General features: G+C 40.8%; 1 protein-coding gene across 1 annotated transcript; it reads left to right on the top strand.

The window, feature by feature from the left end:
* The first annotated feature begins 2,490 nt into the window (after positions 1-2,490).
* On the top strand, positions 2,491-24,002 carry LOC133496098 (dynein axonemal heavy chain 12-like). The gene is made up of 69 exons (XM_061811334.1): positions 2,491-2,548; positions 2,641-2,799; positions 2,891-3,086; positions 3,258-3,446; positions 3,555-3,708; positions 3,791-3,882; positions 3,952-4,130; positions 4,205-4,340; positions 4,474-4,599; positions 4,689-4,823; positions 5,079-5,272; positions 5,346-5,583; positions 5,660-5,845; positions 5,932-6,132; positions 6,222-6,416; positions 6,508-6,629; positions 6,719-6,854; positions 6,948-7,094; positions 7,212-7,331; positions 7,433-7,589; positions 7,694-7,866; positions 7,950-8,102; positions 8,189-8,428; positions 8,582-8,827; positions 8,924-9,043; positions 9,153-9,262; positions 10,551-10,734; positions 10,816-10,956; positions 11,047-11,130; positions 11,272-11,460; positions 11,577-11,696; positions 11,797-11,985; positions 12,071-12,222; positions 12,315-12,453; positions 12,530-12,696; positions 12,800-13,055; positions 13,143-13,439; positions 13,773-13,951; positions 14,085-14,277; positions 14,384-14,545; positions 14,731-14,925; positions 15,041-15,174; positions 15,262-15,424; positions 15,515-15,595; positions 15,674-15,850; positions 15,931-16,062; positions 16,142-16,231; positions 16,310-16,450; positions 16,526-16,767; positions 16,853-17,000; positions 17,087-17,232; positions 17,423-17,637; positions 17,732-17,924; positions 18,019-18,211; positions 18,305-18,477; positions 19,272-19,412; positions 19,507-19,665; positions 19,779-20,074; positions 20,149-20,402; positions 20,491-20,631; positions 20,735-20,872; positions 20,951-21,184; positions 21,270-21,458; positions 21,707-21,810; positions 21,895-22,099; positions 22,173-22,310; positions 22,497-22,588; positions 22,680-22,747; positions 22,863-24,002. Exons 2-69 carry the CDS (start codon positions 2,696-2,698, stop codon positions 23,051-23,053), a joined length of 11,274 nt encoding a protein of 3,757 aa, XP_061667318.1. The 5' UTR covers positions 2,491-2,548; positions 2,641-2,695; the 3' UTR covers positions 23,054-24,002.
* The last annotated feature ends 1,258 nt before the right edge of the window (positions 24,003-25,260 follow it).

Raw genomic sequence — 25,260 nt, 5'->3', positions numbered from 1 at the left:
ACGATCAACCGAATGAATAAACGGGGTGGGGGGGGGGGAGCTCTTTAGTGTCCTCTGCTGTTAGGAACATGGAAAAATCCGAAATTGTCTAGAACAGTAAAACTTACATTCTTCACGGCAATGACAAACCACCGAAAAAAACGTTGTTATTGTGCACACAAGTCTTACCATTAAGTGGTAAATTGCGGCTTGCCCTGACTCAGTCGCTCTATCAAAATTAAACTAATACATACGATTGAATAAATGCGTGACTAGTGACTAAGGACACTTGTAGGGGAAAATAAATCGAATGCATGGATGTATTATTTCCCCTATTGCACGATTTTGTCTTCATGAATCGATACGAGCTGGAAAGTATTAGTGCAAAAGCACTCAGGGAAAAGGAAGAAAAACAAATAAAGCCATAAATAAATAAATAAACTCCGCCTAACTCCTGAATGCAAGGTATTGTTGTTACTATGGAGACGACGCGACGAAACATGGCGCACGTTCAGTTGGGATAGATTCAGTAGGATACTATTAGTGAAATAGTTAAGTTCTGCAAACACTGTGTGAACGAAAAAGCACGTCATACTAATGGTAAGTAGACCGCTGGCCATAAAGTTATAAATTTTGTAAACGTATTTAATTTTTTTTCTTAGTCAGTTTTGAATAAAACGTTTTTAATAATTTGTTTGTAGAAATGTCGACCAAGGAGAGACAAAAAACACACAATGAACTTTTGGACAAACGATGGAGGAAAGTGCAACAACAGCGACTACATCTACCAATGTATGTTCTCAGTTCACTTAACAGTCTGGTTGGTGGCAAATGTACTATGTATAAGTGCAGATATTTGTGTAAATGTATACAATACTCTGAAAAGTAAACTTTTAGTAAAATTTTACTGTAAATATTCAGCGCACGTTTTGAACAAGACACAATCAATGAAAAAAAGCCAGAAAAAAATTTGCCATTTTTAATCAAATTTATTTTCTCTGTCTGAAAAGGAAAAAAAACCTGGTTCAGAATTTAATGCCACCAAAACAATGTGTTCCAATTATTTGTTGGTTAATTGGTATTCATAATAAATTGACAAAAAAAAAAAATGAAATAATGTTCACAGAAAAATACACCTTACCAGTATACCCATGTGCTTTTGTTTTTGTTTTGTTTTGTTATTCATATTGGACTCAGAATATTTGAGTGCCGGTATTTAGACTGGCACAAGACACAACACAGTCATCAGAAATCAATCGAAAAGCTCAAACATTAAATAAATATCTTAAATAAGGCCAAGGATTAGGAATGTTTTAATTTTACAAATCTGTTGGGTCCCTGTTGTAAATGCTCTCTGGTTTACATTCTGCCTGACAATTCTCCCAAAATCAATCAATCAATCAATCAATCAATCAATCAATCATCAATCAATCAATCAATCTCAAACTTTGTTGGCTTAAGGATGTTTTACATCTTTTTTTTTACATGGGGTAATTTCTAGAAGTTTTAAAAAGTCGCTGGCCTGTATTGACAGAGTTGAAAGTGAAAACTTTACAAAAGCCAGGCACCTGAAAAATACTATAAATGATAACAGTCACAGTATTTTGTACTTTGGTTCTTCCCACTATTGTTGATATTTAACAATCCTAGGATGGGAATCGTCTTCATTGGCCAAGTACAGTATGTTAAAACACACAGGGAATTAGTCTCTGGTAGTCAGAGTCCCTGGAGTACAGAAACTATAGTAACAGTAACACTCATATGATAACAAAATATAGCTTTTGGACAGACTACACAATGGTACAAAGTACAGACAGTCAATTTGCTGCACAAAATCATTTGCAGGCAAATTGGTTTCTTGCAAAGTGGCAGCTCCATGGCTGTGTCCCAAGCAGTAGAGGCTTACAAACAGACCAAAGAGAGGGGGAGGGCTGTCCGCAGCCCATCACCAGAGCCTCACTTCCCTTCGACAGTAAGACACAACTCCCTCCATATTCTGATGCACTAATGTTCATGTGACGCTTTGAAGCAAATGAATGAAGCAATAAAATGTGTTGTTTAAACATTTGGGTTACAAATGCAAAGTGAGGATCGGAAACAAAGGGTAAGTTTAATTTTTGAGAATGAATTGGATTTGAATTATGTGACAGTTATGAGTTTATTTCAAACATTCAACCACCTATTTCATTATGGCCACTTTCTGTAGATGAACTACATATTCTTGAAACAGTGTGTCGAGAGCCGGCCTGTCATTCCGATCCCACAGGAGTGCTTGAACTCCTTTGACTCCCAAATACCCGCTCAACTTAAAGACAGTCCTCAGAAAAACAAACTCTTGCACGAGCTCCTCAAGGAAGTCAGTGACAATTTCCACGATGTCATCATTAAACATACAGGTACTGTACTGAAAATTATTAATGTAGCGTGCGTGTACATGTGTACATCTTCCCTTAACTGTCAACCAACAATACGTTTTATAACACCCCATGTTCATTTAAGTGAACACATTCCTAAAGGATCCAGAATATGAAGAACCTCCGCCAGAAAAGCAGCCGTCTCTTCCACTTGAGTAAGTGTTTATGGCCTCTGATTTGTCTTTAATGAATATACAGTAGCAAATGGTTTGTTCGTCACCTTTTGTAAAATGCTCATCTTTTATAGTATTCTTGAGTATTCCCAATCACGACGTGAGAGCTTTGTCACAAACCGTAAATTTATGAGGGCAAATTTGCACATTGTACATCCCATAATGCAAACCATCTTGGAAATTGGCAACACTACATTTTCTTCTATGGCATTGGTGGATCTTACAGGATACAGGTAAGTAAACGGATGAAAAGTGAAGGCCATCAAATAAGCAAGTACCCGTGCTGTTGTCAGGAAGGAGCAAAGTTGTGTCGTTATTGTTTAGGGCTATGGGACCTGTTGACAGCAAGGAGTTGCATAAAGAGCTGGCTGTAGAATGTGAGACAGCAGAGGAACAAATCATGAATACCTGGTTCCCTAAAGTCATCAATTTACTAACAACTCCAAAAACACTGGGCTCAGTTAAAGAAGACGTGCTGAATGCCTTCTTTGACTGCGCATGCACCCTCATCTCCAATCAGGTGAACTTCTGCCACCATATATAATCCAACAGTATTTGAGTTTTTAGGGCTGGTTATTCTTTGGTTTCAGTTTTCCATGCATTGGTTTATTATTTACGTCAATGATGCAGTTTGTTTGTTTTTTTCCTTTCTGGTAAAACTCCATTTTGTTTGCCTTTTCTCCATTCCCAGCTGAAAAACCTGCTTCAGAGGAGTGTGGAAGAGTTTGTCTACCCGTTTCATCCAAACAACTACCACTTCTTACCCATCTTTCATATGACTTTAACATTTAATGATGAGAAAATGGGAATATACCCCACCTTAGAGGAACTTGAAGAAGATGTTTTTGAAATTCTTAATACCATTACAAACACACTGCAGGTAAATTCACGTATTCCAACAGATCTTTGTGTGACAAGTCCCCCACCCCGATCTCCATGTTGAAGTGTACTTCCATACGACATTGATATCTTTTGTATTGATCCACAGAAAGTACAGACAGTTCAATCCTGGCTAGCACAATCCTCTTCTGAGTATGTGGATGCCAGGGCTCCTGATCACACGCTTGCTTGGGCTCGTTTCACTGTAACGGCAACTGTGCGCAAGAATCTGGAAGAACCTGACCGATATTTTCAGAATTATGGTAATGGAGGCATAGCCTCAAATCATTTAGTCATCCACCTAAAGTGTTCAGCATGCTTTTCTAACATAAAGTTATTTTGTAGTTGACAACTATGACTGGTTAGTCAATGGAACTGCCCAGAATCGAGTTGAGACCTTTGTCAATGAAACCCATTCATTTGCTGAATATATTAAGGTGAGAATGAATAACTTCAGAACTGTACTGGGGCTTTTTTTCAGTGGGTGATTTAACTGTGTTTTCCAGCAAGTCGAGGAGTTTTGTGACCTATCAAGGAAGCTTGACAAACTCCCAACCAAAGTTCACTTTCCAATGGTCGAATTATATTGTGAGCAGCTGAACCAGGGACTGGCTAAAAAAGCTAAAGCATATGCAGAAATCCTTATCAGCAAGATTAAAACTAAACATACAGAGCAAGTTCTACAGTGAGTCTCTCACTTTGAAAAAGTCTCCCTGGGCTCCTTTACTGCATGTGGAAATCTTTTGTTTCTTTTAAAAGGATCTGCTCGGACTTTGAAACCATCCGTGAAAATGCTTTGAATGTGCCAGAGACAACAGATGACATGGCCAAAATGATTGACTATATTGAAATAACTAAGACGCAGAGTATTGTGCTTCTTCATGAAAAGATAAAGGTACATTTTATCAATACAATATTTCTTATATGTTTGAGGCACGTGTTATGTTTTGGATTTTTTTTACATTCACAAATGCATCTTGAGGCATTTATTTACATTGTCTAATGTTGTTGCTCTATTGATCTGGCAGAAAGCCCAGATTAGACTAAGTTTCCTTCTAGATGTCCACATATTTGAACCTGAAGATCTTGAGCTGAATTCAACTGTCTTCATGTGGCCATTGAAAATCCAAGAGGTCTTTGAAGTCAGTGATGGGGTAATGCTCCTTTCTGATCCAACATGTGTGTCATTATTGTGTTCTTTTCAGTTAAGATCTTTACTTGCATATACTGTTTTTTTTTTCAGGTTTTACAAGAGGCGAATAGGAAAGGGGAAATGGAGATGCTTGCTAAAAGAGAAAGGGTCAAGGTTCATCTGGCCAAGTTGGAACGAAGGATTAAAGAGTTCCCTCACTGCTCTGATCTTGATATGATGCAGAAGGTACTGTACATTGGATAATTTGTGATCCCAGGGTTTGAAACTGGGTTTCGTATTGGATCTGACTCAAATATTCAAATTAATATAGCCCCCACTTCGCTCAACTCTGCATTAGTGAAAACATTTTTTTCAATATATGATTATTATCCCCAGCAGAGAAACATGCTAAATATATGTACCTACTGATTGTAAAACACTCTTACCAATTGAATTATCTGGCACTTTATCAAGTATATTGTCATTTTATATTTTTAACAGTACATGACAGAAGTCAGAACAGTTCAGAATCTTCTTCAGGAGGCTGAGGAAACAATTACTGACATCCACAAAGATGAGATATTTCATCAGTGGGAACAGACACATTACCCAGAAGTGGAGGTCATGAGAGACAGTGTTGAACAATACCAGAAGTTGTTTGGACTGCTACTGAAGTGGCAACGTGCAGAGGGCAGGTCTGATTTCAGTTACAGATTAAATTTTATGATCTAATTCAATAAATGCTTCTAATATCTTCTCTGTGAATAGGTGGATGGAGGGTTCTTTTGTGGACTTAGATGGTGCGGAAATGGAAGTAAAGCTGGATGAATTCTATCGGGAAATCTTCAAGATGTTAAAGTACTTCCAGAAAAGGAGTAAGAATAAACAGGATAGTAAAAAGAAAACTGGATTGTCAAAACAACGGCGTGGTGAAGAAGATGCAAACATGGATAAGAATCCGTCAATCTTGTGCTCCACTGTACTAGAGCAGGTCAAAAAGTTCAAGGTACCCAATGTAACTGTTTAAAAGGCACTCGTGAAATTTCATGGTATTGCTTTCTAACTCTTTAATTATTATATAGGAGTACATTCCTTTAGTATTAGTCCTGTGTAATCCGGGGATCAGAGGTCGCCACTGGAAGCAGATGTCGCAGATTGTTGGGTATGACCTCACTCCTGATGCTGGTACAACATTACGCAAAGTTCTCAAACAAAACTTGACTCCTTACCTCAAACAGTTTCAATCAGTTGGTGCTGCTGCAAGTAAAGTAAGGATGGGTGTATGGTTTTTATTACATTATTTAATAGTTTGTTCTTAAAAAAAAAAGTGAACCCACCTAATGCATATCTGTAGGAGTTTTCCATGGAGAAAGCCATGAAAAGCATGGTGACTCTTTGGGATGGTGTTTCACTTCAGCATCAGTCATACAGAGACACCGGTGTGTCCATCCTGACGGCTTTGGATGAAATTCAGGCAATGCTAGACGACCAGATTGTTAAAACTCAGACAATGAGGAACTCACCGTTTATCAAGCCCCTTGAAAAAGAGATCAAGGTTTTACAGTGTACTCAATATACCATAATGATGAGATGTACATTAAGGACTACGGCAAATTGCATCAACCAAACCGCTCTGTGATTTAGGTTTGGGAGGAGCGTCTTCTTCGCATTCAGGAAACCATTGACGAGTGGTTGAAGGTGCAGGCCCAGTGGCTCTACCTTGAGCCCATTTTCTGTTCTGCTGACATCATGCAGCAAATTCCAGAGGAAGGACGACTCTTCCAAATCGTTGACAAAAACTGGAAGGAGGTTATGCGGCACTGTGTTAAGGACTCAAAGGTAGTTGTCTTGACGTGACAACAGTGTATGCTGCCAATCTGTGGGAAATCGATGACAGTTTGAAAAATTCTCTGCCTTGCTTTTCTATCAGCTACTGGAGGCAACCTCAATGCCTGGCCTGCTAGAAAAACTACAAGAGTCCAACTGCCACCTGGAGACCATTATGAAGGGACTAAATAGCTATCTGGAGAAAAAGCGACTCTTTTTTCCACGGTGAACAAATATCAGTCATCCATTTTTTTTCATTTCTCAAATACCATGGCTAAATGTTGAGAATTATTCCATTGCTGCTTGTTACTCAGGTTCTTCTTTTTGTCCAATGATGAAATGCTGGAAATTCTTTCTGAGACCAAAGATCCACTCTGTGTACAGCCCCATCTGAAGAAGTGCTTTGAGGGTATTGCCAAGCTAGACTTCCTACCAAATCTCGATATCCAGGTAGTCATTCACACAGTGGACTTAGTATTGTACACGGCAGTACTATATGTGGTTGATGGACTTGCCTTGCTGACTTTTTTTTTTTTAACCCAGGCTATGTATAGCAGCGAAGGGGAGCGCGTTGAGCTAATCCAACGCATCTCCACGGTTGAGGCTAAAGGAGCAGTGGAGAAGTGGCTGATACAAGTGGAAGACTTAATGATTCACAGTGTCAGAAATGTAGTGGCTTGCTCCAGAATGGTGAGATGACTTAATTGAATTAAACCAAACATGAGAGGTTATTTTTTTCCCCACAAGAATGCAAACAAGTTGTGTGAATGCCTGATTCAAGTTGTAGTGGAATGTTTGTTTTTATAGGCCTATTCAGAAACTCCACGGAACCAGTGGGTGAGGGAGTGGCCTGGGCAGGTGGTGATATGTACCTCACAAATCTTCTGGACCTTGGAGGTACATGAAGCCATCAGGGCAGGGGCTAAAGTAAGTGAGGTTTTGATTTAACATTCTAGTATCCAGAAAATAACTTTGGGGAAAAATTAATGTCATACCCTGAGTAACAATGTCTTTGATGGCCTCTACAGGGTGTGAAAAACTACTTTAAGGAACTTCAGAAACAGCTATCTGACATTGTGGGGCTGGTTAGAGGGAAACTTCCCAAGCAAACACGGATTACTTTGGGAGCACTGGTGACCATTGACGTTCATGCCAGAGATGTGGTTATGGAGCTCATTGATCACGGTAACTTATAGCAGAAAGCACCATGTTCACAATACAATTCCTCGCTTTCGCCACTATCCGGCTAATCTAAAATACAAATACACGTGCTTTTTTAAAAAAAATAGGTGTAGCAAATGAAAGTGATTTCCGATGGCTAGCCCAGCTTCGTTACTACTGGAGTAATGGGGATGTTCGAGTTCGCATCATGAACTGCGATGTTAACTATGCATATGAGTATCTGGGAAACTGCCCTCGACTGGTCATCACCCCACTGACTGACAGATGCTACAGAACTCTGGTAGTAATAAATTGATTGACAATGTTGCTTGATCCTGGCAGTTTGTTTCATTTTAGTTTAAAATGCCCTCCTTGTTTTTATAGATTGGAGCTTTTTTCCTAAATTTGGGTGGTGCACCTGAAGGTCCAGCTGGAACTGGAAAGACAGAAACCACCAAGGATCTAGCCAAAGCTTTAGCTGTGCAATGTGTGGTTTTCAATTGTTCTGATGGACTGGACTATCTTGCTATGGGCAAAGTAACATCAGACAAAAAAAATGTTATTTCGTCAGATTATGATTCCCACTTGTAACATTTTTTTTGTGTTCTGTTACATTTTCTCAGTTTTTCAAAGGTTTGGCATCATCTGGAGCATGGGCTTGCTTCGACGAATTCAACCGCATCGAGCTTGAGGTCTTGTCTGTAGTGGCCCAGCAAGTCCTCTGCATCCAGAGGGCAATTGAGATGAACTTGGAGTACTTTGACTTTGAAGGAACCATGCTTAAACTCAACCCCAACTGTTTTGTGTCCATCACGATGAATCCTGGATATGCAGGACGCTCTGAACTCCCGGACAACCTCAAGGTCTTTAAGCATAATCACTGATAACACAAGGGAAATTTTACCACAGATTGTATATTTCTACCTAGTATGTAACTATAAAATTAATCAACAGTTTTTCAAATCACAACTTGTTCACTTTGTTTTGATGTGGTGATGGCCTTTCTTGTTCCTCAGGTGTTGTTTCGAACAGTGACCATGATGGTCCCCAACTATGCACTGATAGCCGAGATCTCACTCTATTCATATGGATTCCACAATGCCAAGCCTCTGTCAGTCAAGATTGCAATGACTTACAAGCTCTGTTCAGAGCAGCTCTCGTCCCAGTTCCATTACGATTACGGCATGAGGGCTGTCAAAGCTGTACTTGTTGCTGCAGGAAACCTCAAGCTCAAGTATCCCGATGAGAATGAGGACATACTGGTATTTGTGCTGAGTTTTATGCAACCATTGGTTTGGGCCCAAACTCCTTTGTTCTGCTTGTTGATGGTTTTTTTTTTTTTGTGTGTTAATGTCAAGCTTCTAAGGTCTATCAAAGATGTTAACAAGCCCAAGTTTCTTTCGCATGATATTACACTGTTCAATGGAATCATCAGCGATTTGTTCCCTGGAGTCTCCCTTCCCGGGGCTGACTATGAAGTAAGATTTGTCTATATCATTCTTATTTTTGTCTTATTCAACCCATTTTCATATCTGTGATATACTGTATGTGTCCAACTTTAATATAATATGGTCATGTCTTCTGCAGTTGTTTTTGGAAGCTGCTAAAGAGTGCTGTAAAAAACACAATGTACAGTCAACAAAGATCTTCATGGAGAAATTGATCCAGACGTATGAGATGATGATAGTCCGACATGGGTAAGCTACTTTTAAGTCCAAATAATGCAATTTCTTGTAATCAGCAATAAAGTAGTGTGGAACAATTCAATAGAGTAATAAAGTGGAGGATGCTGGTCCGTTAATTTTAACCCCTTTGTTTCGTGTTGCAAAAACACCCAGTACAGTCCAAAATTATCCTTCCATCCATCCATCCATCCATCCATCCATCCATCTTATCCATCCATCTTATCTTATCCTCACAAGGGTCATGGGAGTGCTGGAGCCTATCAAAGCTATCAACGGGCAGGAGACAGAGTACACCCTGAACTGGTTGCCAGCCACAATCACACCTACGAGCAATTTAGAGAGTTAATGTTGCATGTTTTTGGGATGTGGGAGGAAACAGGTGTGCCTGGAGAAAACCCATGGAGACATGGGAACATGCAAACTCCGCACAGGGAGGCTGGGATTGACCCAGGTCCTCAGAACTCTGAGCCAAACAGTTTCCAGCTGTGTCACCGTGCTGCCCAGTACAAAATTATTTTAAATAAATGTAAAAAAAGAAAAGAAAATATTTGAAAGGTTTTAAAGTTAAACACCTTTAAACAATGATGTGCTGGTCGAATAGAGCTCGTGCACCTACATCATCAAACCACGTCACTGGCCGGAAGTGTCGGTCGAACAAACCATTCTTCAATGCTAAGTCGATTGGAGACGACGAGAAAATACGTCGAAAAGCACAACGCCCAGACTTTTGTCTGATACTGTTAAACATTTAGAAGGTGATAATAAACGAAGGTCCGTGGGAAAATGAGACACACTTGGCATAGAGGACCCATATTTAATGCCGAAGTTGATGTTTTCGCCGATAAGAAATTGGACTATTACCCTGCTTCCGCTTGTCTTGGACAACTGGATCTACACATGTATCTGGTGAGTAAGTCAAGATTTACACGGAAGAGTTTGAAAGCGTAGAAAAGTCTGGACGTATACAAATAGTTCGTTGCTGGATCTGTTCTTAATCAAAAATAAATCCCACATAGCGATGGAGCCACTCAGATTTTTTTCATTACAAATACCAATATTTAAATATGACCCCTGGTTTTACACAATCTTGTATTAATTAACTATGATTGGAAAAAAAAATTCTGAAACTGATGGATTGTATCCGCTGCAAGGGGGAGTTTTGAATTCCAACTAGATGCTTACACTGTTCCTGAAACTCAAAGTCCGTTGGTTCCAGCTCTATTAATGGAGGTTCCACTGTCTTATATGTCCCACATTTTGGCTGAAGACAGCAGTGCAAGGTATAATTTTTATGCTTCAGGTTCATGCTGGTGGGTGAGTCATTTGCAGGAAAGACAAAAGTGATCCATGTTCTCGCTGACACATTGATTCTGATGAATAAAAGAGGATATGGAGAGGAAGAAAAGGTCATCTTCAGGACATTGAACCCCAAGTCTATTACCATGGGACAGCTCTTTGGACACTTTGATCTTGTTTCTCATGAGGTAGATGTGCACCTTAGATCCCCATGTATTCAATCTGCAATTTGTTTAGGTCTTTTTGTCTGTTTCTCTTTTTCTTTGTAGTGGACAGATGGTCTTGTGGCCAACACGTTTCGTGAGTATGCATCGTCTGAAACGCTAGAACGTAAATGGGTGGTGTTTGACGGTCCAATTGATACGTTGTGGATTGAAAGTATGAACACTGTACTCGATGACAACAAAAAGGTACATACAAAATACAAAAAAAGGTACATTTGAGTAATATCAATTTCTAATTCATGACTAACATCTGTGTTGTTTGTATTCACACTATAGTTGTGTCTGATGAGTGGAGAAATTATCCAGATGTCCAATCAGATGAGTCTAATTTTTGAAGCAATGGATCTGTCACAGGCCTCTGTAAGTTTCAAGTGACTAAATAACTTCAGAGTGTGATTTATATAATGTTTCTACAACTAAAATTGTCCAATGGGAATTAGCACTCAATACCAAGTCTAATGTAACAACAGCAGGTTCTGAAATAGCATCTCTCCATGGCAGCCTGCCACAGTCAGTCGATGTGGTATGATATACATGGAACCTTCTCAACTGGGCTGGGAGCCTTTAGTGCTCTCTTGGATGAACACGCTCCCAGATGTTCTGAAGAGTCCTGACCATAACAATCTACTGGTAGAACTCTTTCACTGGCTGCTGCCACCTTCCTTCAGTTTACTCCGTAAACACTGCAGAGTAAGTATCCCAAGACCCTTGAGTAACTGAGATGCAAATAGCCAAAGACCAAAGAAGTTTGGCGAAATTTAGAGCAAATCTAAAAGAAGATTATGACATTACTTTTTTGTTCATAGGAAGTTGTCACCACAACCAACTGGAACACATCTGTGTCCCTGTGTAGACTTTTTGAGATCCTGCTAATTAAACCTCTCGAGACGGAGACCAACAATGAAACAATTCGTGCCTGGGTCATGGTACAAATAATTATAGTTTGTCACAATATTATTTATTAACACATCCACAAAATGTACATGTTCTATACACAATTAATTTGACACTCTTTGGGGATTGCAGGCTGCCTTTTCCTTTTCCCTGGTGTGGTCTGTGGGTGGCAGCTGTGATTCAAAAAGCAGGGAGAAATTTAGTGAGTTCATTAGGGACACCGTGTCTGGTAAAACAGAAGATCATCCAGTTCCTGATATTGTTGGAAAATGGGAGTGCCCAGTGGATGAGAAAGGGCTGGTGTATGACTATTTCTATGAGGTACCACTGAATTACAGCGTTCAGAAGATCTTGTCTTTTAAAATTATTCACTGCATCACAGTAATCTAATACAGTTATTATTCAGTTTAAAGGAAAGGGGAAATGGATTCACTGGAATGATGCCATCAAAAGTGTCAGCCTGGGGGACAAAAGCACCAAAGTGCAGGACATCATTGTTCCCACCATCGACTCTGTTCGCTACACCTTCCTAATGGACATTTGTATCACCTATGGAATGTGAGTAGTGTGTTTGAATAGTCACAGACATATTCATGGTCTGGAATTTGTCAACTTGTGTTAACTGTTTCAATATCTGCTTCTCTGCACAGACCTCTGCTGTTGGCTGGCCCTACTGGCACTGGAAAGTCCGTGTATGTGATGGAGAAGTTGATGAACGGTCTGGACAAAGACCTCTTTTTACCCCTCTCAATCAATTTTTCAGCCCGCACCACAGCCAACCAAACCCAGGTCAGTTGGAATCACCAATGAATATGAATGTCCTTACCACTTTGAATGTTCTTATGCTTTATTCTTTGTTCTCCAGAACATCATCATGGCCAAATTAGATAAGCGACGGAAAGGTGTCTTTGGCCCCCCAATGGGGAAAAAATACCTAATTTTCATAGATGATGTAAATATCCCAGCATTGGAACAGTTTGGAGCTCAGCCTCCCGTGGAGCTTCTACGACAATTTATGGATCACAGGAAGTGGTATGTGTTTGGTGTCATTCCCAACTCAACACCAAAAGAAAGAGGAACACTGAATGGAAGAGTGAAGAATATATTGCTTGGCTAATCTTTTATTTTCTGGCAGGTATGACCTGAAGGATACTTCTGGCATCAAACTAGTTGACATCCAGATTATTACAGCCATGGGTCCTCCTGGTGGGGGGAGGAATGCTGTGACATCTCGCTTCCTTCGCCACTTCAACATTTTTAGCATCAATTCCTTCAGTGATGAGACCATGCTCCGCATCTTCTCCATTATGGTGGCGTTCTATCTCAAGAACAATGAATTTCCACCAGAGTATTTTACTATTGGCAGCCAAATGGTGACAGCAACCATGGAAGTGAGTTCTCCAAATAGGACACCTGCATTCCAGTCATAACACACTTGACTTTCGAATAATGGAATTTTCCAAATGTCTTCTTCAAAGGTCTACAAGCAAGCAATGGAAAACTTACTTCCGACACCAGCCAAGTCTCACTACACTTTTAACCTGCGGGACTTCTCACGTGTTATACAAGGATGCCTGCTTGTGAAAAGCAAATCTCTGGAGAACAAGCGCACTATGATTCGCCTATTTGTCCACGAGGTCTTCCGTGTCTTTTACGATCGTCTGGTAGATGATAAGGATCGAGCGTGGTTCTATCAGCTGATGACCAAGATCCTCAAAGATCACTTCAATGAAAACTTTAACCAGGTGTTTGATCACCTTAAACAAGGCAGTCAAGTATGTTTACTTGTTTTTTTTCTGTTCTTATTGTGTATTATTCAGATGTCAGAAGGTAGATGGAGTTGGTCAGGCCCCTCTTTGTCACTGCAAATTTGTGATGTTTCTAAAAATGAAACATTAGGTCAAATGCAATTTTTCTTTGTCAGCTGGTCGAATGAGACATGGAGACTCTGTTGTTTGATGACTATATGAATTATTCTGATGTCAGAAGTTTGACATTTGGAGTTGCTCAGGCCTATATTCGTTCATGCTGTCTGAGGTCAAAATTTGTGGTTTCTACAAATGAAATGCATGCTTATTGCGATTTTAATTTTTATTTTTTATTCGCAGTTGGTTGAGCAAGACATGCAGACGCTGCTGTTTGGTGATTACATGAATCCTGACCTCGAGGCTGATGATCGCTTGTATGCCGAGGTGCCCTCCATAGAAAGCTTTGCTGAGGTGGTGGAGGGATGTCTTGTTGAATACAACCAGATGAACAAGAATCACATGAATCTCGTCATTTTCCGGTGAATGACAATTCTTACACCATCATATGAGTTAATTAAATCCAGGAATGTATAGTATACATTACATTAAAAACTGCTACATTAATTTTTCTAAGAAATTTAAATTTAATCCATGAAATGTTATCCATTACAGTTATGCCTTGGAACACCTGTCCCGAATAAGCCGTGTGTTGAAGCAGCCAGGCGGAAATGCCTTGCTAATAGGAGTGGGAGGCAGCGGTCGGCAGTCCATCACGCGCTTGGCTACTTTCATCGCCAAGATGAACCTTTTCCAGCCTGAGATCTCAAAGAGCTACAGCATCGTTGAGTGGAGGGACGACCTGAAGGTTAGCATCATGCTTGAAATCTGCATCGAGCACAATAGTTTTTTGTTTTTGTTTTTGACATTGGCACTTTTAGTGTGATATAAAGTACTCTGACATGATGTTACAGAAGCTTCTCAAAGATGCAGGGGTGAAGGGTGAAAGAACAGTATTTTTGCTCACGGATGCACAGATAAAAAATGAGACTTTTCTCGAGGATGTAAATAGTGTCCTGAACACAGGAGAGGTGCCCAATCTTTTTGCTGTGGATGAAAAACAGGATATCATTGAGGTATGACATAAATTATAATACTTTGTATATTTATTATGCAGATATTGGAAAATGAATCTTGTCCACACGACACATCCAAATTTGCCTTTTATTTAGCATCATAGAGAACCTGACCTATGATGTTCACAATCTGCACACCCACGTCCAAATCTGTTTAAGGAATCTCGTTTTCTTCTCATTTCTAGACAGTACGTCCCATTGCCCAAGCAAAAAATAAAAGTGTACAATTGAGCCAATTGACTCTGTTTGCCTATTTTGTGGCACGCTGCAAGGAGTACCTGCACATTGTTGTGGTATTCAGTCCTATTGGCGAAGCCTTTCGAAGTCGTTTGCGCCAGTTTCCATCCCTTATCAACTGCTGCACCATTAACTGGTTCCAGGTACGAAATATGGATAAAGTATGAAACAAGTAATGGGATGCATATGTAGAAAATTGTGAATATTTGCTGGCAAACAGACCCACATTTTTTATCTTATCTATGTTGCCCTGCCCAGCCCTGGCCAGAAGATGCTCTTGAGCGGGTAGCCAACTCTTTCCTGACACCCCTGGAGATGAAAGAAAATGAGAGGAAGGAAGTCATACCCATCTGCAAAACATTTCATACCTCTGCTATTCAACTTTCAGAGAGGTATGATGTAATTATGAGCATTAAATGTAAGAGTATCCAGGGTATCTGTTTCTGTTTACACTTTCACATTTCACATTTACACTGGAGATTCCTTTTTGAGCTTGGTCGCCATAATTATGTTACACCCACATCCTATCTGGAGCTCATGGGAGCTTTCAGTCAGCTCCTTACTATGAAAAGAGATGCAGTCATGAAGGCAAAGAAAAGATACACCAACGGTCTGGAAAAACTAGCCTTTGCTGAATCTCAGGTATATGATATGCTACAGTCTTTTTTCCCCATGAAAAATATGTCATGGTGTCAAACATTTGTTGTTGTTGTTTTTTTAACACTGTTGAAGGTTGGTGAGATGAAATTGCAGCTTGTAGAATTACAACCCAAATTGGAAGAGGCACAGAGCGAAAACAAAAGAATAATGAAGGTAAAGACATGAACTACAATCAATTGCGTCTCATGAAAATATACAAAACTATGCAAAGTCTACTTTGGTGACCTGTAGGTGATCGCGGTGGAGTCTGTTGAGGTGGAAGCCAAAAGTAAACTTGTGCGGGTTGAAGAGGAGGCCACAGCTATTCAAGCTGGTGAGGCTCAATCGCTGAAAGATGAGTGTGATAGTGAACTGGCTGAGGCAATCCCTGCCCTGGAGGAAGCAATCACAGCTTTGAACACCTTGAAGGTGAGAACCCTCCAGATAAAGCCAACTTTTGCCATGTATGTAACCTTCTCCTGAAACATTTGTTACGTTCTTGAATGCAGCCTGCTGATATCACTGTTGTGAAGTCCATGAAAAACCCTCCTGCTGGCGTTAAGCTAGTGATGTCAGCCGTGTGCGTAATGAGGGGGATGCCTCCAGAGAAAGTTGCAGATCCTGCTGGATCAGGAAAAAAGGTTCGTCTTGATAAAAATAATTAAATATTTTTTAAAAACATGGCATGGGTTTCACCATGACCTTTTCTTAATTGGCTAGGTTTTGGACTACTGGGGTCCAAGCAAGAAGCTACTAAGTGACATGAACTTTTTGAGGGATCTTAAAGAATATGATAAGGACAATATTCCTGTGAGTTTCAATAATTTGCAATTTCTCATTCTCAGTCCCCTTATTCTCAGATTTATCTCTAATGTCTTTGTATTGCAGGCGGAATCAATGCAAAAAATCCGCTCTACCTTCATGACTAATCCTGACTTCAGCCCTGCTAAAGTGGCAAAAGCCTCTTCAGCAGCAGAGGGCCTATGCAAGTGGATCAAAGCAATAGAGTCTTATGACAGGGTGGTGAAGGTGTGACTTTGCTGCTTTTGCACTTAAAATATTATTCACTCATGCCTTCAGGTATATTAATGTCTTTCCGTTTAGATTGTTGCTCCCAAAAAGGCAAAACAAGCGGAGGCTCAAGCAACACTGGCTGCTGCCATGACTGAGCTATCAGAGAAGAGAGCACATCTAAAAGAGGTGGAGCACCGTTTGGCTGATCTAAAAAGAACATTTGACGAGAAGACAGAGGAGAAAAACAAGTTAGAAGCCCAAAGGGATTTGTGTCAAAGGAAATTAGACAGAGCTGAGAAACTCATTGGTGGTCTGGGTGGGGAGAAAATGAGGTGATCAATGGATCATCATGTTTTTTTATATTGAGAAAAATTGTAATGGTGGAAATATGCCACTAAATAAATGCCATTTTCGCAGATGGTCGAAGGCTGCTGATGATCTGCAGAACGTATATGACAACCTCACTGGGGACATCCTAATCTCTGCTGGTGTCATGGCCTACCTGGGCCCTTTCACTGCAAACTTTAGACAGGACTGCACCAGTCATTGGATCAATTTGTGTCAAGTAAGTCTAAGAATGCTTTAAATAACACAATCGCTTGTTTGAAACAAATATGCATGTTCTCCGTGTCATTTTTTTTATCGCTCTAGTCTAAGAGCATTCCATCTTCAGATGATTTCTCTCTCAGCAAAACCCTGGGAGATCCTATTAAGATTAGGGGGTGGAACATCGCTGGTCTTCCCACTGATGCTTTCTCTATTGACAACGGTGTCATTATCAGCAATTCCCGTCGATGGTGAGAATTTAGTAGCTTTCTCCAAACTATGGTAATGCACTGGCGGGATTTTTCAGTACTATTACCTTCAGTCAATTACTAAAGTAGTTGAAAATCTGACGATCAATATCCTTTCTCTTCCAATGTGGTGTTGTGAAACATTTAAATAATTTGATCCCACGATTGTCCTGATGTTTCCCTGCTCTTTCAGGCCCCTGATGATTGACCCCCAGGGTCAGGCCAACAAGTGGGTGAAGAATTCAGAGAAAGAAAACAACTTGAACATAATCAAATTAACAGATGATGACTATATGAGAACTTTGGAGAACTGTATTCAGTTTGGAAGCCCTTTACTGCTTGAAAATGTAGGTGAAGAGTTGGACCCCTCGCTAGAACCTCTACTCCTCAAACAAACCTTCAAACAAGGTGCCAATGATGATGCACAACTTCCAAAAGGCCATCTGGTATTCCAAACTTAATCTGGAAAAACTTTAATTTTAGTCATGCTTGTTTCACATAGGTGGTGTAGAATATATAAAACTTGGGGAGTGCGTGATTGAGTACTCCCCCGAATTCCGCTTCTACATCACGACGAAGCTGAGGAACCCTCATTATTTACCAGAACTGGTCACCAAGGTGTCTTTGCTCAACTTCATGATCACCCCAGAAGGTTTAGAGGACCAGCTGCTGGGAATTGTGGTTGCCAAGGAAAGGTACTTTGTGCGATACATTTTCTGGTCCTACACCCAACTCTTCAGTCTCTTCATTCAATTTTTATTCTATTTAACCTGTTTTTTTTTTTTTCAGCCCAGAGCTTGAAGAGGAGAGAAATGTGCTCATTCTGCAGTCTGCTTCAAATACTAGGCAACTTAAGGAAACTGAGGACAAGATCCTCGAGACACTTTCGTCTTCAGAGGGAAACATTTTGGAGGATGAAAGTGCCATTCAGGTCCTTGACTCTGCGAAGATTATGTCCAATGATATAACAAAGAAACAAAAGGCAAGCATTATGCTCGACATAAAAGATTACTTTCATTACGGGTTACAGGTGTGATATTTTTTTCTGACTGTATTGTGTTCATGAATTACCCAGATTGCAGAGGAGACTGAAATCATGATAGCCGAGTCTAGAGAGTGTTACAGATTAATTGCTAAGCACTCCTCTGTTCTGTTCTTCACCATTGCTGACCTGACCAACATAGACCCAATGTATCAGTACTCTCTCAGTTGGTTTGTCAACCTTTATATAAACTCTATCCAAGACAGGTGAGTGATATTTATTGTTTTATGAATGCCAAGGGCTCGTATGATGACATTTGTGAATGTTTTTTTAATTGTCAGATAATAGTGAAGTAATACATGTCACGACCCATCGAAACGGCGGTAGGACCCAAATGCAGGAGTCGAGAGACACAGGGGTAATTCGGGAAAAACGTTTATTGTTCAACGGTCAGGGATCGGCAGCCAGTCAGGTGCAGCAGCGGTAGTCAGGACGTCAGGCGGAGAGAGCAGGTCAGTGGGCAGGCAGGAGTCGGTACACGGGAGATCGATCAAAGCAGGAAGGAGTATCAAAGGAGTCAGGCTTACGGGGTCGGTCGGAGAACAGGCGCAGGGCGGTACACACAGGTTGTCGATCAGGGAATACGATCAGAGATATGGGAGTGCTGGAACGGGGCATGAGTTGCACCGGGGCCAATCAGCCAGCATGAGGCGCAGGTGTGCCCCTCCCAATCAGCGCACCCGTGCGGGAACCCGCACAGCCAGGGCTAGACCGGCAGGACCATGACAATACAGTGCTTGCATGATACAGAATAAAACCATAAATGGGTGCTTTTTATACTTTTGGTGTCACTATTGCTTTTGATTGTGGATGTTATGTTCCAGTCTTAAATAATACTTGCAAATTTAAAGTAAGGATGATATAAAGCAATAGTTAGTGGTGCTTGTGATTTCACTCAAAGTTTGAAGATGCCAAATGTAGGTTTTCATTTGGCTATATAACAAGCAACAGTGAATATGTATGTTTTATACTAAAAAGGCTCTCCTGTTTTTTTATTTAGTAAAAAGTCCAAGATTCTGGAAAAGCGGGTCATGTACCTGGTTGATCACTTCACCTATAACTTGTTTTGCAATGTGTGTCGTTCTCTATTTGAGAAGGACAAACTTCTCTTCTCCTTCCTCCTTTGCTGCAATCTGCTTCTGTGAGTGTGATAAACCATTTATGGATGATAACTGACTCATTTGGATCATTGTTCTGCCTGGTGTAATTGAAATGACTACTGACATTTCCATCAGGGCAAAAAACGAGATTGAGTACACTGACTTGGTCTTCTTGATGACGGGAGGCGTGGGCCTCCAGAACACCCTCGCTAATCCCGATCCTAGTTGGCTGCAGGACAAGAGCTGGGATGAGATTTGTCGAGCCAATGAGCTTCCTGGCTTAAAAGGAGTGAAGTGAGAAATGTTAAACAATTCTTGAAATGTTCAGAATTCTATTGGGTGTAGTGTAAGAGTGTTACGCAACATTTTTTAAAAATTATTCCATCGTGATTGTGCTTGTTCCACAGAAACAGTTTCATTGAGACCCCAGAACTTTTCAAGCCCATTTTTGAGAGTAAAGACCCAAGCAATGTTCCTTTGCCATCGCCTTGGGATGAGAAACTCAATGAACTGCAGAAGATGATCATTGTCCGCTGTCTCAGGCCGGACAAGATTGTGCCAGCTGTTAACAAATATGTAATAACTAAGATTGGGAAAAATTTTGTTCAGCCCCCTCCATTTGACCTAAGCAAGAGCTACCTGGACTCTAATGCCACTATCCCGCTGGTGTTTGTGCTTTCTCCTGGTGCTGATCCCATGGCTAGTAGGTTCTGCAATTTACATCTAATCTTAATGTAACGCTGACACTAAAATTCATGTCACATTAACATTTCCCAGGCTTACTGAAGTTTGCAGGTGACAAGGACATGGGTGGTAACAATTTCCAGTCCATTTCTCTTGGGCAAGGCCAAGGACCCATTGCTTCCAAAATGATATCTACAGCCATGCAGAATGGGACATGGGTGTGTTTGCAAAATTGTCATCTGGCTGTGTCCTGGATGTCCACCCTGGAGAAGATCTGTGGGGACTTTAGCCCTGCAACATGCCACCAAGACTTCCGACTTTGGCTCACAAGCTATCCATCGCCCAAGGTAAAGTCCAACATTATTCACGCTAAGATGTAAACGTGTTTGGTTTTATCTGGTTCTGGCCATTAAAAAACCCACCATGTGATGCCAGTTTCCAGTGACCCTTCTGCAGAATTCAGTGAAAATGACTAACGAGCCCCCAACAGGACTTCGACTAAACATATTACACTCATACATGTCAAGTCCTGTTAGTGACCAAAACTTCTTCAATAATTGCACAAATAAGGAACTGGTGAGTAGGGGACATTACTGTCATTATGAGAACATAGTCTTATACAAACAGATTAATTTGTTAAACATTAACTGTATTGTTTTTTTTTGGGGGGGGGGTTTAGGTCTGGGAAAAGCTCCTGTATGGCCTGTGCTTCTTCCATGCACTTGTACAGGAGAGAAGGAAGTTTGGTCCATTAGGCTGGAATATTCCTTATGGCTTCAATGAGACCGACCTTCACATAAGTATCAGACAGCTTCAGGTAATCATTCCCAGTCACAAAACAGAAATTTCTACAATCACATGCATCTAAATGGGTGCCCTTCGTCTTTCTCTGTAGTTGTTTATCAATCAATATGATGAGGTGCCTTTTGAGGCCATAACTTACCTGACTGGAGAGTGCAACTATGGAGGCCGCGTAACTGACAAGTGGGATAGGCGCCTCTTGAACACCATACTGGCTGACTTTTACAACAGGGATGTTGTGGATAAACCTTCTTATCCTTTCTCGCCCAGCGGTGATTATGTTGCACCCCCTAAATCCTCTTATGAGGACTACCTTCAATTTATCAAGGTAAAGCATTGGAGCAACCAGGTAGTTATTAGCTTGTGAGACTTTCAACAGACTTAACAATAGCTTTCACTTTGTTGCATACCAGGAGCTCCCAATGAACCAGCACCCAGAAATATTTGGGATGCACGAAAATGTGGACATTTCGAAGGACCTGCAGCAGACTAAGCTTTTGCTTGATTCACTGCTTCTCACCCAGGGAAGAGGATCTAAGGGTGGGGGTAGCTCTGGGAGTGACAATGCTCTGTATGACATAACAAATAACATCCTCACTAAGGTATAATGGAATCGTTCTTCGTAATTTGTTTTTAAGTGTGTTCATGCATACCATTGCAAGACTGGTTGAGTTGAGGCATTTTAAAATCACACATTTTTTATTCACTGGTTTCTATTCTTTTAAGAAATGTAATGCAGATTAAAATGAAATATATGTTTATTGAATTATATTGGATGTTTTTCCCAAAATATGAATTATTTTTATCATGAGTACTAGAAATACTAAACAAGTTTATTTATTCTTATCAGCTTCCAAATAATTTTGACATCAAAGTATCGCTCAATAAGTACCCGGTGATCTACAAGGAGAGTATGAACACTGTGCTTGTCCAAGAAATGGAGCGCTGCAATAGGTATGGAGAACCACTAATTTGTAGAATTTTATGGAAGCTAAATCACAACTAAATCACTTAATCTGTCCTGTTTTTCCCTGTCAGGCTTTGTAGTACCATCCGTGTTAGTCTTCACAACCTGCTCAAGGCCCTCAAGGGTTTAGTGGTAATGGATGCTGAGCTGGAGGGAATTGCAATTAGTTTGGCAGTGGGAAAAGTTCCTGAGCAATGGGCTAAATGCTCGTATCCAAGCCTCAAGCCACTGGGCAGCTACATTAATGACTTTCTCGCAAGGCTCAAATTTTTCCAGGTGAGTCACAATGGTTTCTACAGGAAGGTATCCTATCCACTTGGGTTTTCACTCAAATTTTCTTTACATATAGGACTGGTTCAATAACGGTAAGCCCAGTGTGTTCTGGCTGTCAGGATTCGTCTTCACCCAGGCCTTCCTAACAGCGGCTCTGCAGAACTACGCCAGGAAATACAATGTTCCAATTGACCTTCTGGGCTTTGACTTTGAGGTCAACACACACTTTATCTTCAACACAATCAGCCAGTCAGTTTTGAGCTTAACCCTAGAGGACCCGAGACATCCAAATAAATTTAAATATGTGACCCCATGGGTTCTCTAGGGTTACATGCTCTTACTTTCTTGACCTCAACAACTTGAGCCATTCCGTGTGTGATGTTCTCATTTGATTCTTCAGGTTCTTCCTATTGTTGACTCAGACAGGCCTCCAGAGGATGGTGTCTACATTAATGGATTGTTTCTTGATGGAGCTCGGTGGGATAAAGAACGGTAGGGTGGACCCCACAAGGGGTCTTTTACAGTAAAGTTGCCCATAAAAAAAGTAGCCCAAAAAATCTAATTGTGTTGTTTTGATCATCAGGGGAGTTTTAGCAGAGCAGTATCCCAAAATCTTATTTGACATGATGCCCATTATCTGGATAAAACCCAGTACGTATGCATTTACAAACATAACAGCTGTTTATGTTTTCAGATTGATAACTTTTCTACATCTCAATATTGTTAATAGTCATGTTTTCTTTAACCCTTGTTCCCCACCATGTAGCTAAAGACATCCCAGATGAATCTGACAGTCGCTATGTTTCTCCTCTCTACAAGACCAGTGAGAGGAGGGGCACCCTCTCTACAACAGGACACTCTACAAATTTTGTCATTCCGATGTTGTTGCCCACTACCAAGCGCCCTCAGCACTGGATCAAGCGTGGTGTGGCACTACTCTGTCAACTTGATGACTGAGAGAATCACAACCTATTACAAATTATTTGTTGAGACCATAAATGCAGTGCAAATAAAACTAAAGGCATTAATGAACAGATAATCAACTTTTTGCATATGTGCAAGCACACAAGTGTCATAACATGCTTTGGTCAAAAGGCTGTCCATCACCATTGCTTCAGCATATATGCATCCTGACACATGGCCAATGAAACATTTGATATCTGTACAAAGCAACTTTGGATACTATTTAACTCCGAGTAAGAAGCAGGAACATTTGAAGATTTTTATTTTCTTCTAAGATATGAAACACTGCCTGTGCCACAGTTCAATATTGTAATAATACAAGTACCACGACTGTCTAATAACAGAAGTTTATGATGGAAAATATTCATTCATTCATTCATTCACTCCCCTTATCCTCAAGGAGGCGTGCCGGAGCCTATCCCAACTTTTTTCGGGTGAGAGGTGGGATCCACCCTGAACTGGTCACCAGCCCATCGTAGGATTGAATATTAATTTTAGGAATCAAATATTTGGTAGCGCAGCTGTAGCGTATTGGCCTCACAGTTCTGAGGACCGGAGAATTTGCATTTTCTACCCGTGCCTGTGTGGGTTTTCTCCAGGCACTCCGGTTTCCTCCCAGATCCCAAAAACATGCATTGATTGGAGACTCTAAATGAACCCCTAGGTGTGATTGTGTGACTATTGTCTGTCTCCACCTGTCCAACAATTGGCTTGCAACCAGTCCAGGGTGTACCCTGCCTCCTGCCCAATGACGGTTGGGATTGGCTCCAGCACTCATCCTCGTGAGGATAAGCGGCTAAGAAAATGGATGGATGGATATTTGGTTTGGCTTTAATGAACATTGGACCTGCTCTGCTACTGTATTTTAATGTTGCTTATTGTGGTAGTGCTTGATAAGCCGAGAATTATTCAATGTGGTACTTGTAAAAAGTTTGCGAACCACTGAAATAGAAAATGGATGGATCGAAGTTGTTCATTAAATCAATTAATTTAACAATCAATCTCCTTTATTTAACCACGTTAAAAACTTCTTTTGCAAGAGCAACCTGGCCAAGAGGGTAGCACAAAGTCAAAATGGTTATGCCAAACACAAAAGACACGAATGAAAATACGATCACACACAATGCAGAAAAACAAGATTGGGATTACTTGCAAACAATTGGCATTCATTTATTTGTCTCTTGTAAGTCTTGAATTCCCCCATTTATAAGATATGTCATTTTCAAATCCATTTTGCACATCGTTCCAGATCGACAGGGCAGAAAATTCAAGACTTTGTTTACTTCAATTCTGACTGATTCTTGGGACCTGCACCGATGATGTCCCCTTAACAAAGTCATATAAACTAAGGTTTCTACTGTATACATGTGTAGATTTATAAATGAGTCAGTGAGAGAATCTATGAACACACAAAGGTGGAGAATGTCCATCCATCCATCCATTTTCTACCACTTCTCCGGGTCGGGTCGCGAGGAAAGTAGATTCAGCAGGGATACACAGACTTCCCTTACCGCAGCCATATCTTCCAGCTCTTCTGGATGGATCCCGAGGCATTCCCAGGCCAGCCAAGTCTTTTGAGCGTGTCCTATAGGTCGTCCCCGGCGTTTCTTTCTAGTGGGACATGCCTGGAACACCTCACCAGGGAGGCGTCCAGGAGGCATCGGAATCAGATGCTCCAGCCACCTCATCTGGCTCCTCTCAATGCGCAGGAGCAGCGGCTCGACACTGAGTCCCTCCCAGATGACCAAGCTTCTCAACCAATCTCTTAGGGAGAGTCCGGACACCTTGCAGAGGAAACTCATTTCAGCTGCTAGTGTCCGGAATTTTGTTCTTTTGGTCACGGCCCACAGCTCGTGGACTTTCGACTCAACTCCCTGTTTACTACAACAGACCGATACAAAGTCTGCATCACTACAGACGCTGCACCGTTCAGTCTGTCAATCTCTCGCTCCATTCTTTCCTCACTCATGAATAAGACCTCAAGATACTTGAACTCCTCCACTTGGGGCAGGATCTCATCCACGACCTGGAGAGGGCACACCAACTTTTTTCGACTGAGGACCATAATCTCAGATTTGGAGGTGCTGATTCTCATTCTCTGGAAAATATCTGATGGCTTATAAGGAATTATGATCCCATGATAGCTGCATCCAGTAATGAAATGCAAAGTATCCAATCTGTTTAAGAACTGATCAGGAGTT

Source organism: Syngnathoides biaculeatus, chromosome 2 (assembly GCF_019802595.1).
Source record: "Syngnathoides biaculeatus isolate LvHL_M chromosome 2, ASM1980259v1, whole genome shotgun sequence".
Classification (NCBI taxonomy): Eukaryota; Metazoa; Chordata; class Actinopteri; order Syngnathiformes; family Syngnathidae; genus Syngnathoides; species Syngnathoides biaculeatus.
Note: the sequence above shows the minus strand (reverse complement) of the source record. Positions and strands in the feature narration are given on the sequence as shown.

Excerpts from the sequence above, each read along its gene's own strand:
- LOC133496098 (XM_061811334.1), top strand. The coding sequence starts at position 2,696 with ATGAGGGCAAATTTGCACATTGTACATCCCATAATGCAAACCATCTTG. Across the intron at positions 8,429-8,581 it reads AACTCCCGGACAACCTCAAG|GTGTTGTTTCGAACAGTGAC; the intron begins GTCTTTAAGCAT and ends CTTGTTCCTCAG. Across the intron at positions 14,278-14,383 it reads AGTGGAGGGACGACCTGAAG|AAGCTTCTCAAAGATGCAGG; the intron begins GTTAGCATCATG and ends ATGATGTTACAG.